The sequence below is a fragment of the Passer domesticus genome, chromosome 1 (genome assembly GCF_036417665.1).
Source record: "Passer domesticus isolate bPasDom1 chromosome 1, bPasDom1.hap1, whole genome shotgun sequence".
NCBI lineage: Eukaryota > Metazoa > Chordata > Aves > Passeriformes > Passeridae > Passer > Passer domesticus.
The window spans coordinates 88,989,868-89,003,146 of record NC_087474.1 but is presented as its reverse complement, the minus strand read 5'-3'; the positions used below and the strand labels follow the sequence as shown (position 1 = coordinate 89,003,146).

General features: G+C 38.5%; 1 protein-coding gene across 7 annotated transcripts in view; it reads right to left on the bottom strand.

The window, feature by feature from the left end:
• Window positions 1-13,279, bottom strand: part of CTNND2 (catenin delta 2) — a 638,555-nt gene that overhangs the window by 217,706 nt on the left and 407,570 nt on the right. For all 7 annotated transcript variants that reach the window (XM_064428418.1, XM_064428428.1, XM_064428464.1 and 4 more), the window contains one exon: window positions 12,123-12,375. In XM_064428418.1, the coding sequence (XP_064284488.1) occupies window positions 12,123-12,375 (253 nt within the window). The remainder of the gene's footprint in view (window positions 1-12,122; window positions 12,376-13,279) is intronic.

Below are 13,279 nucleotides of genomic sequence, written 5' to 3'. Positions count from 1 at the left end.
TTCTCATTGCACATATTTTGTGAACTTGACAACAGTGCCTTTTAAAAATTTTCTCCCCCACATACAAGATTCATGAAGTGGAGAATAATATACTGATAAAACTCCAGACTCTACTTGTACTGTGAACAAACGCTGGACTTCAAACTATCATCACCAAATTCTTGAACCTCACTAGTTTACATTGTAATCTAAGAAAATGTCACATGACAGTTTTATCCTCTTATTTTTTTAATCCAAAACTAAAAAAATGCCTCTTAACCACTGATAATCAAAAGTCATGGTCAATATTCCAGTAGAATAGAAGTTTCTTTGAATTGTTGCACATACTCCATTCAGAGACATGCTACAAAGTAGATGAAATTTCCTCTTTGAAAAGACTGCAGGATTTAGCTTATATTGCTTATATTCAGCACAACTGGGAGCACCGTAAGTTTAGCCTTTCCAAGAAGCCTGCAACAGCAAGGAAATAAATCAACACCACATGCAGAGAATTGCATTTTCCAAAGAAGTTTAAAATGTTAGAGACGTGAACTCATAGTTTTTCTTTAAAATGTTTCTGAAAACTACTTTGTGCATTTAATTATCCTTCAGGCTGTGCGGAAGTTCTCAATACAAGTGTAACAGGCTACTTTCACTATTCTCTATGTCTCAGCTGTCACCTACCAGCTCTATCATTTCTCTGCCATTCATTCTATTCTTAACTGTAGAGAGGCAAAATAAATAGTGCTCTGAAATAAATTTTAGTGAGATTGATACATTTTTTCCTGACAAACTCTCTTTTGAAGGAGAACAGCTCCATCAGTTCTTCCCTTCACCCTTCCAAAAAACCTTTTTCCTTTTAGCAATGAAGTGTACACTGTTTCTCATCACATGTTCTTGGAAAACAGTTGAGAAGCTAATGATAATGACTCCTACCCCAATTTTAATGCTAATTAAGTGCTAATTACAAAAAAAATTAACAAAAAAAGTCCACAATAGAGACACTGAAACAGAATGAAACTTAGTCATGTTTAATATTAATAAATAATAAAATCTAAACCAAAATCTGATTTTATTTTAGAACAACAAAAGCAAAGAAGATGTAAGTTTGGTATCAGACAGTTTTATGTTGATGAATATGAAATGAAACAGGAATAAGGATTCTGCATTCACACTGCAGTTATTAAGTTATTCGGAGAAGCTGTCTGCATTATTATTATGAGGCAAATCTGGCTTAGTAATAAACCTACTGTGGATTAGGAACTATTAGGCTCAGTTTCACTGCACCCATGTGTACAACTGAAATGATTACAGGCATATAGGAGGTGATAAACAGGCTTCTCAATAAAAGTATTTCCACTTTAGCTGACTTGAAAATTGATCAGCTTGAACTCATAACTGGAAATAAAAAGGTGGAGAGGTGTTCAGTGTGCATTTCTCCTGAATTTCTCTGTGAAAGTCATGCACACACACTTTTGAATGAGAAAATTTCATTCGGGCCATTTCCCCCTGTGAAAAAGCAGCCCGTTCCTCCTGTGAAGCATAACTAAATTGCCCTAAAGTCTCTCTTATCAGACTCAAGAACTGGTCCCCCACATTTACTGAAATAATTTATATAATCTTACATATCTTACATACTTCAAACGAAGCTTTTGTACAACACTTCTCTACGGTTTTGTTTTTCTAGTTTTGTTTTCGGTTTTTTTTAGGAGGGGAGATTCTGGTGTGTAAATCATGCAGAAGCAGAAAGGTAACAGATGGTTGCTGGAGCCATGCCACAGAAAAAGCAGTGGCTGACAGGATCTGTTATCCCTTCACAGCTGCAGATAAAACCTTGACAGTTTAGGATAAAATTTCATTTAAAAAAATGTGGCTGCTGACAAATGAAAAAACATCCACTGGAGAAGACTATGCAAAGAAGATTTCATCCTACAAAGATGATTTCATGTATTTAAAAGAATTTCTAAATGCATGAGAGAGGAAATGCCTTGCTGAAACAGAGGTTCTGCCATTTGGCCAATCATGGCAAACTCAGGTAAAGGCACAGGAGAAATGAAATGCCTTACTCCCATTTTTTCCTGAAAAAGCTAATAGCAAAATGTCTAAAAGATCCCCCTGTGTGCCCATTTGTGTGCAGCCAGAGCTTTACAAGACATTTGACAGCTATTCTCATGCAGAAAAATGTCAAGCTTTCTCCATAAAAAGGTATTGGACAGAATCAGAACTATACAGAACCTAGTAAGGCGTAAAAAGGGTAAGCCCTTAAAGGCCAATTTCTTGCAGGATGAAAACAAATTCCTTTTATTTTACGGCCATAAATCTAGCTATGGTGTAATGTAATTCATACTATCTATGTAATTACAGGATCATTTCACCAAAAAACAGAGGCTGTTTCTCTCTGTGAATCATTGGACATGAATTACAACTGATTAAAACAGTTCAAATATTTTGTGCCTTAAGTTGCAGTAAACTTCACTGGCAGCAAAGCCCCTGTTGAGAGTGGGCCCGACCACCCTGGCTCTCTGCAAGCAGGGAACTCAGCTTCAGATCCACAGCTCCAGGTGCTGAACTGGAACGGGCACAGCAGCAACATCACCAGCTAACAGGAAAGTACCAATACCTCTGAAAAACAAACACTGCTGCTAGGTTGCTCCAGGCTCAGCTTTGCCTAGACTCCTAGCAGCCATCTGGTCAAGAAAAGGGACTACTCTTTACGCTAGCAACAAGAGCTGGAGTAAGTGAGGCTGACGGATCAGCACAGATTCTGAGAGAGAGTCGCAATGAAATGTTATGCAGCCCTGCTAATGGGAAAGCAATGAAGTTGCTTTTGCTAAGAAACCTGTCACGCCTGCGCTGTCCGTACTCATTCCTCTCACCAACACACACATGACCACTTTTCTTAAACTGCAGCTTTTAGGCCCAAACTAAGTTTTCACACTCAAGATGCTCAAATTCAGGTAGGTTCAGAAAGAAATTATTTTCAGAAAGAAAAACTTAGCATCAAACAGAATAAAACCAAAAATCAGCCCTACTCTTCAAAAAGAAATCCATGAAATAAATACATCAGGTCCTCACAAGGAATGAAAATATTATTAAGCTAACTTCAAACGATTTCTAAAGAGTAAAAAACTATATTAATGTACTTTCCTTAAACCTGTGTAGCTTTTGGTCATTTCCTGACATAAATTATTTGTCTTAGCACAGAGTTTACATAGCTCTTCCTTCTCCTCATTTTTACCTTTGGTATGTTCAGAAAACCTAGATATCTCACTCAGCCCTCCTTTGGACTAAGAAAACCCATCCATTTCTTTCCAGGTCTTCAGCTATCCAGAAGCTATTCAGATATCCACTTCATTGAACAGTGAAGACAAACATGACCCTCAAATTATTAATGGTAAATGGCAAGCTAAGCAGCAAGTGGTCCCACTGATGCTGCAGTGGCTTACAGAAACTAACCAACCAAAACCAAACAACCCCAAATATTTCACAGTAAGTCTAGAGACTAGGAGTTTCCCTGGCAACAATGGCTGCAGTTTTCTATGGGATCAGTGGTATCTTTTGCTTCCTAGGAAACTGCTTGCTCAATGCTAAGAACTGAGGTGAATCTGTGAACCCCACTTGTTCATTGACTTCCTGGAGTGGGGCAGTGGAGTGGGCTGAGAAAGAACAATCTAAGTGAAGCTGGTGGAGATCACCAGAGAAACAGTGGTGCACCAGAGAAATACAAGCTGGAGTCTGGACTTCACATCAGGCTCTCATCTCAAAAGAGGGCTAGGAAGGTGGTGAAGGGCCTTGAGGGGAAGCTGTTTGAGGAGTGGCTGAGGTCACTTGGTCTCTTCAGCGTGGAGAAGAAAAGACTGAGCTGAGACCTCACTGCAGTTACAACTTCACGACAGGAAGAAGAGGGGCAGACACTGATCTCTACTCTGTGGTGACCAGGGACAGGACCCTAGGGAATAGCCTGAGTTCTGTCAGAGAAGCTTTAGTTTTGAGATCAGGAAAAGGTTCTTCATCCAGAGGCTGGGCACTGGAACAGGCTCCACAGGGACCTCCACAGGTCACAGCACCAAGCCTGACAGAGTTCAAGAAGCATTTGGACAATGCTTTCAGGCACAGGGTGTGACTCCTGGTGTGTCCTCTGAAGGGACCATTTTATGATTATTTGATGATCCTTATGGGCCCTTCTGACTCAGAATATTCTGAGTTTTTGTGATCTTGAGTGAGCTAGCAGAGATAAGTCTATTACCATCTAACATTCTAAATCTACATAGAGCTGAAGTTCTTAAATTCAAGTTTTTAATTTATAACAGCTAAAAAGTTATGCTAGAAACTAATAAAAGTTGTTGACCATTCCTTCCCTTCAAACATTTTAGCTCTGCACTACACTAGAGATATTTTTTTAGCAAACACTTGATATTATTAACTTGCAGAATGTTCTGTACTCTCAATGTTAGCTCTTGTTTCCTGCTTATAAAATAGCTATAGTATATGACACTGAGGTCCAGGTTCGGAAATCTGCATGGCAATTTATCACACGATCAAGGACGACTTTCGGTTGCTTTTTTTAATGAAAAAAAAATTGAGACTATGCGTCCTGATCTTATATCACTTCTTTAAATTTTCCCCCATTCAGTTTCTCCATCTATTTCTCTCTTCTTGCTCCCATTGTATTTCCCATGAAAGTAAAAGCAAGATTATCCTTTGAACTTCAATGTACCTTAAAAATTTAACTTATTCTCAATGTCCCTGTAAAAACTAAGATCATTATTATCCATCTGGCTGATGAGATGTCCAAGAGCTATTACTGAGAAGCTTCTTATGTGGTTTATCTTGCCAGAAGTTCATAACAGCTTACAAGAGCCCAGTAAAGCCTGAAAGCATGATTCTTCTCCTTGTTTTTTAATGTCTGGTTGGAAAATATACTTACAACATTTCCTGGCTCTTACAGTCTGCCATCACAGAAAGGCACCACACCGATTTTGATCTGTCAAAGTTTGCAAATGAGCCATAAGATGCTGAGCAAAATGTGTGGCAAACAAAGGCAAAAACTGTACTGAAACATATATTTGCCATTAGAAACTTAGTAATCCCATGTAAAAACCAGAAATGAGCTATGGACAGTATGAAGTACAATGTCGACTCGTTTCTTCTTGGATGAATAAGGCCATTAAAATACACAACAGATGAAGAAAGAAAGAGAGGGAAGGGAAGTGCTTTGTTGCTGTTCTTCAAGTGGCAGACCAGCACTGGGGAGGAAGGGAGGTTAGAAATAACAAAACTTCAAAAAGGAAACATCAGTCTTATCTCCCCTGAGCTATTAGAAGTGCATTTACCACAATACCTGGCTCTCCTGCCAGCCGGAATACCCTGCCTCAGTCACAAGTACCTAAGGAGCCTTGTGCTTCCCTCCCTTCAGCAAAACGGAAAGGAATTACTTTCTGGTAGAGGGAGAGGGCTGGAAGAGCTAAACTTGCAGATCAAAACAAGAGACAAGGTATCATCTTTCTCAAAATTATACCGTGCTGATGAATAACCTGACAAATAAAATGGCTACACATAACCTCTTCTATTCTGCTCACAGGTTAGGAACTGTAAGCTCTCTTGGACATACTCATTATTCAAAATTCATGGACCAGTACCATCCATCTTACTGCAATATCCTGAAAGTGTGATGTTCCGTGAGCACAACAGTGCAGATTTTCTAATGATAGGATCGGATTTCTTGAACGACAGGATGGCAACATTACTTAGTGGCCTCCTGCACTGTCAGTAAAATGGTACCAGTCAAAAAGGAGAGAAAGAGGGTAGTAAGTACTTAATGAGCTAAATGCAGAGTCACTTAATTCCTGTAGATTAGAGATCTAGATAGATTTTTTAAAATTTTCTGTTTCTTTAGTTCAGTTTGGTTGGTTTGGTTTTTTTTTTTTACTACCATGCACTTATCCTAGAGAAAGAAGGTTGCTAAATAATATAGGGCAAATTCCAGTGAGAAAAAATAGCAAATACAGGTGGATAATTCTGTACATACAGAATTGTATTTGCTGTGCTGTACATTTGCATTTGCTGTGAGATGGCTCCACCTGTGCCCAACGCCTCCCCAGCCATTTATAAACCGCCTCAATGTAAACAGTGGAAAGACAGAACTGTTGGCACATACCACAATGTGCTCAAATACACACAAAAATAAGTTTTACATGTTCTGGATATCAATTCTTTATCTCACCATAAGTTGACACTTGCAAGGACAAGTTAGATGCTTGTTTATTTTGCCATGCTCAAGCTGGAACTAAATACTCACTGGGAAAATCTTTTCCAGACAAGGTTTCCAGCTAGGTCCCAAAATCCCAAATTAACAGACTGTAGGAGAGTCTATGGATTCCATCCCCATCTATTTTAAGGAAGCAAGATTCATCCTTAATTATCTTCATCAGGAAAAGAAAACAGATTGCTGTTTATTCTACCATAGCTGCTATGCTTTTTAAAAACTAACTTGTGCACTAAGTAAAAATTCCCACCTTCCATGTAGAAGACATCTGTATAAAAAATTGCAATGTGCTCCAGACTTACTATACTTGAATTGGGTGTATCTTTGTGCTGTTTAGACTCTTCAAATTTATTCTTCTGGGGTCAGTTTTTCATACTGAGGAGGAGGATGGTTTAAATCCTGAGAGACTATGATTTCTGTGCAGGAAAAGTAAACCTGGTCTGTCCTTCCTGTATGAAGGAAATACTTAAACACAGACCTACGAAATGAGCACTCTCAAACACTGTCTGGTTGGTTCTACCAATACAAGGGGCCTGGCCTGACTAAGTCAGGTGCAAAAAAATCCCCAGAAACTTAGGGTGTTTACAGGACCAAGAAAGTTGAAACATTTGTTTCTGGAGATAAGCCTACACTGCCAAAATTTACATTATCTGATTCAAAAGTGTTTTTCCCATGGCTGTCCTACCACCACCACCTCTGGAGAAATCTTCCCCTTTACCCTTAATTTCAGGTAAGGGTAAGAGGGACCAATTAAGAGAAAAGGAGCGCTGCCTATCATGCCTTGTGTCACATAAAAGCAGGAAGAGTATCTGCAAGTCCTGTTCTGTCTCATCCAGACTGGGAATGTGAACTTCAATTTCTACACCTTGCACTAGAGAGTTGGGCCAGAAACCCACTGATGCCACCACCAGTCCCTCGGGATTCTGAAAATCCCAGTCAATGCCTCAGGCCTCAAAGCAGCAGTATCACAGCTATGCCACAGTCACAGCAATGTCTTCCATCTCACCAGAAGTTTCTTTCTGAAAGTGACAACCCTTCCCAAAAAACCTACGAGAAACGTTCCCACCAAGATTGCCAACATCCCACCCGTGCAGGATTACACTGGTATGTTCTTAATTCTTTAGACTGTCAGAGTGTCTGGCTTACAGAAGACTAACACTATTAATACCGAGACAATCCTTGTAACAAAGTGAGACTAAGTATTTGGAGAAGGTTCCTGTAGAAACATTTAACAGGCCATGCTCCAAATTCTGTGTGCTAATCTCATAAGCAGTTTTATGGGAGCACAGAAATTAAACTAGAGTTTATTTTACTTCTGTCATTTTTCCTACAGAAAAAGAATGTTTTCTAGCTTGTATTTTGCAGAGGAAATATATTTCTAGAAGAAAAAGAAGAGAAAAAAGAAGAGTTTTGAAACTTATAGTTCACACAAAATGTTCTGATCTAATTTATATCTTTCCATAAGTGAAAAGAAAGCTAGTTTAGAAGTTTAGAAGATAACAGCACTGTTGTTTTCTGCTTAGGAGGAAATTAAGGTCAGCAGAGGTAATGAGACAAGAAGTTGACTCGGAAAATGCAAAACCGGTAAGAAACTTTTCAGGGTATTACAGCTAAATCATGCATCTCCTGGAAAACTTTTGTGCTGGCTTACACCCAGACAGTTCTAAAGGTGAGAACTGCTACAAGGTAACTCAGGTTTATTTTTTTCTTGCGAAGTTGCAAAATGATTCTCTAATGATAATGTTATTTTTTTCTTTTTAAACAAGAGCCCAATCATTATTACAGTCTGTTCTATAATGAATAACAGAGCTTTTACAATTTCATTCACCAAATTATCCCACTTTTTCTGAATAAATAGTTCTAAAGGTTCTGAAACACATGGAAAGTGAAGCCATAACGGAAAGTTTTAAGTGTAGATCAGTATAATTCAAGGCAATATGAAAAGGGACAATGAGCTGAAAATCACTTTGGTAGCCACAGTGGAGTGTATTCCACATAATTCTTGTTGTTACCTCAGCTTTTTGCCAGCTTCTTTGCAGGAGATGACCTGTGTATGCGTGTATGAATAAAAACAGGTGGGAAGTCACACAACAATGACTTCAACACCTGGTGACTGCACACACCAAACCACACAGTTTGAGTTCATAAACCACCAAAAACACTGCAACCACAAAACCTCATTGGTATGTATTTAAATGAAGGATATGAAAATGTTCTATTTTCATCTGTTGTGTAACAAGTGTAACTTAGCTGCAGTGGTACATGTAGATGGTTTCTTACTAGGTTAAAAATTCAAAAATTAAATAACTTATACACATTTGGCAAGTTTGGAATTTGGAATTAAATCTGGAAGGCACATATACTGACAACTGGACCCCAACATTTCTAGGATTCCCCAGTTTTTCTAAAATTTAGAAACAGACAAAATAAAACTGAAAAATAAAATAATAAAATAATAACAATAATAATAAGTATACACCAGCCACAGATAACTTGCTGGTGCCAAGAGGCAGATTAATCTTCCCTCATGAAAGTAGGCTGGAAAATACCACATTAACATGGATTTCTGACACCTTAAAACACTCAATACTTCTCTCAATCACAGTTCAGAAGAAACCAATTATAAAATAAATATTGTGTTATTTCCCTTCTTATACCACATCTTCATATAAGAAATTATGGCATGAAACAGTTGATTTCACAGACCTAGCACTATTTCTTTTCCTTTTTTAATATGAAGGAAACATAAAAGAATGCTCTGAAAAATCAGTCTGCAATGATAAGAACTTTTTCATTTCCCATACGTAGAACTTCAGTATTATTTCTGACAGGGATATGGGACTTATTTCCTTTTCAAACAACAAAGCCTCACTCCTGAACAGTATAGCTGTGTAAAGTTTTTACTACCTGTCTATAAACACCTATGAGCTAACAGTCTACCTGCATAAATTAAAAATGATCCCCTGCCACAAACTTGATTGTAAACACCTTAATACTCTTTTTTTTTGACATTTTTGTCCTAAACTTTAAGTTAATGAACATTGCACTGCATTTTATGACAGCTGGATGATGCAGAACAGATGTTGAGCTAAAATTTCATTTGCCAAATGTCAGCTCAGAACACGTATTTAAAATTAGGAGTATCAGTAAGACAAACTACATGGTGAAAACAATGGAAAAAAATGTCAACTACATCTGAATCTGCCAACCATTTTTCTGGGCCTCCAGACAGAAAGTCTGTCTGAATTGAAGATTCCAGAAAATTATATTCAATTTTAGGAATGCTAATTGCTTATAAGGGCAAGTACAATCTCTTCTGGATATCTACTTTTTCATCTTGAGCTGAATGATACATAGGCTAATCAAAAGCCTACAAATAGTGTGCTTTTGTCTTGCAGATTTTCCTCTGCCACCGAGCACTTTTTTGGTCCTGTGGTTGGACAGGTAGGTTTGTTGTCTGAAAATGACGCCTACTATTGCCTTCTACAATTTGTGACAGTCATAAAACACTCTGACCACCAGCCAACAAAAGCAGCAACATGTCTGTAAGGACACTTGTGACTTATCAGTTGACAAAGTGCAGCTGCTGACAACCTGTGTAGTTTTTTCTTGCTGTGTAAGATATCACTGGTAACCCTCTGGGGCATACGGCACAACTCAAACAGCCACTGAAAGCTGTATTGCATTTGGGTCATTTTCCTTTTCTTGATTCTATCTCCCACATTCTACCCAAATTAATTTCAATCCTTCCAAACTATTTTTTGAAGTATCTGGAAAGTCTTTCATTTTATCACTTCCACACTTGTAATATATTGGTATTTTTGTAATCTGTTCATATAAATCAACATGTTAGAAGCATTCTGATTGCTTTTGTTACTTTTCTCCAAACTCCTTTCAAATGTTCAATGTCTTTCCAATAGCTGAATGATCAGCAACTGCTGTAGGCCACAGACAGTTTCACGACTCAGTCTGCCTTGGTGGAGTATGGTTTCTGGGGATTAAAGCATAACATAATCAAGTGTGTTTCTGACATTTCTTTATCAGAACTATTCAAAGCAACATTCAAGAGCAGAAATACTAATATATATCACACACACCCTATGGATCAAATAAATCAAGAGCAAGGCAAACCTATTTACAAAAGTTTTGTATGAATTTCCAATCTATCTCACAGTAATCAGTAATAATATTTAATGATCCCCTCTAAAGGGTTTATGAAATTCATTCTATACCTAGATGCCTCCTCGCTCCTATTTTACCTACAGAAATCAATACTCATGAATGTACAAACGGCACAACAAGGAAGAACCAAAAAAGAAGCAAATTAAAAATACTAGCACATATCCTGTACATTAACAGTTGCAAAGTGAGAGCAAAGGAATTGAACAGAAATAACCTTTTTTTAAATAGATATTATGTCTCAGACCTGCAGAGATACAGCAAGAATGTCTTTCCTGTTTATAGGGAATAGCACACCATCGTGCTTCTCCTAAGAACATTTCAAATAGATTACAGTCATTTCTCATCTGGTCTAGCACACTCCTAATGTAGGTTTCTTTAACTTTCAACATAACACAATTACAAAGCAAAGCTCTTTTTTATACATGGGCTCCTATATTCTGGAATAGAAATATAATATCACCATTGCAGAAAAATACTTTTCCCTCTCACTAACATTTGCTTTGGCACAAGGGGAAGAAAGGGAGCAATTAAATACAAATTTTTTTTTCAATTTTCTCCAGTCAAAGCTAAGGGGGGGAAAAAAAAAGGTTGAAGACAGAAGTGTTCTCAACAAAACCCTGCAAGCAGTGATGTTTCTGATGTGCTGTTAAATGTTATCTGCTGTTCTGTTCCTGGGTGGAGAGAGAAAGAACTATAATGCTAAACAAATTCTAAACCTTGGCAAAGAAGTTTCTTCAAATTGTTACTTAAAAACCTCCAGCATTTTTGTTGCAGGCAAATTTTTGGACTCTCCTATCATTAAATTGCACATTACAACAAACAAATAAATAAATAAATCACACCATCTGCCAAAGAAAAACATTGGTATAAACTAACACTTTCAACAGGTTTAAACTCAAGTTGCCAAAGGGAATTGCTTTCTTTTCCCTCAGAAAACTGAACAAAACCACAAAGTGCATTGAGGATTCCAGCTAGCATTTCTGTCGCTGTTATCATGGAAGTCAAATCATCTCCCAGAAAATTCTCTCTCTAATCTATGTGCCTGCTTGGGCTATAAAGTTTCCTCCTTGCACCTTCCCTAAGTAGATCAGGATGGTCACCAGCAACATTAAAAATTGTGCTAAATATTTGAAAAGCATGCACAGTAATAACCATTTCTGCAAAGCTGTAATCATACATTCTTTTACACAGGTGGCCCTGCAAGCCTGTAAAACACGTGGGATGAAACACAACCCCGGTTACACGTTGCTTTCCCATTGCTCACTCTCATTGCACAACACCAAAATATCATTTTCTGCAGCATTTATAAACATTACATGTAGACATTAACTGCAACAACTTCTGCCCAAGAAGCAACTTGAAAATTCAATCCACAATGGCTACAGAGTCAACAGTCACTCCATTCCTCCCATTTCCAGAGAAAATGACTTTTCTTAAGCTTTTGAGAGGTGGCACTACTGAAAGCAGGCTAAACACACACACTCAAGACCACACCTATCATTTCATTGCACAAAACAGCTCATGAGAGCTTTTCAAGGTGAAGCATTAGGACAATGCTGTCATGCAAACAAAGTCTTTCATGTACCACCACAGGTGGTTTTTTTTATATCCAACAGCAGAAACACGCAAAGCAAACCGCAATTACAAACCTCAGCGCGAGCAGGAAATAAAAGACAATGAAGAAGGTTTCACCCACCTGGGGTCTTTCTGAATGCTATCAATGGAAGGTGACCTAGCCAAGGTCCCTTCGGGTGGGATGGCTGGCCCAGATTTGCTGTATGGTGATTCAACAGAAGGACAATACTGCAGCTGTCGGTAGGGGTCTGCGTAATTGGAGGCTGGGCCGGCCGCATAGCTGGCCCTCTGGAAGGTCGCGGTTGCGTTCTGTGTGCCGTGTTGACTGCCTGTGCGCTGTAAGGGTACGGAGTCGACACCAGGGGAAGATGGGGCTACGACAGGAAAGTAGGGACAAAGTAAAAAATTGAGGACCTGTTCACAGAAATGGTTAACCAGGTCTAGGCAGAGGAAAAAAAAAAACACACACATATAAAACGAGGGTTCAAAAAGAATGAGAAAAAAAACAAACAAAAAGAAACAAGCAACATTGTCATTTTGCAAACCTTAGAAGGAAGTAACCATCAAACAAATTTCTAAATGACATGCCAGTTCTGGACTAGAAGACCTTAACTCCAATTAAACATATTGGAGAGGTATTTTCACCCAGGGTTCTAACTGCACTAACATGAAATGAAGTGCAGAAGCAGCATGGGAATATTCAAGCTAAAATTCACAACCATCACGAAGTGAGGCTTTTGCAGTCCTTACAGGGGTGGAAGTCAGTCAGATCCACCAATAGAAGGAGGATCAAAGCAGGCTCAAGAGGCCAAACTGAGACAGATGGCTCTCCAGCAGAAGAAATACCCAGCCATTCCAGATTTGTAGCCCTGGTATGCCTAAAGCAGGTAAAACCAGACACCTGCTACTGAGAGTCACTGCATATGCTTTGTTACCCATCTCCTGGAAATTCACCTTAGGACTTAGGAGAGTGTTACTGCTAACTCAGTCTGAAAAAGAGCTAAGTACAAGGTGACCATGTAGATGTCTTAATGCACACCAGCAGCGGCTGCGCTCACACACCACAGCTCAAGATTAATGCATTACCAGTTCTGAGCAGCTTAACCAATAGCTTTAAACTGGCTTAATGCTTTTGCGACTCAAAAATCTTATTAATCTCTCTTGTAGTCCATTATCTTTCTGTTACAGCACTGGGTAGTGGAGATCTAGTCCACAGGATTAAACATACAGTATTTTTGAACCAAAGTCCAGTTAATGGCAAATGGATTATCACTGTAA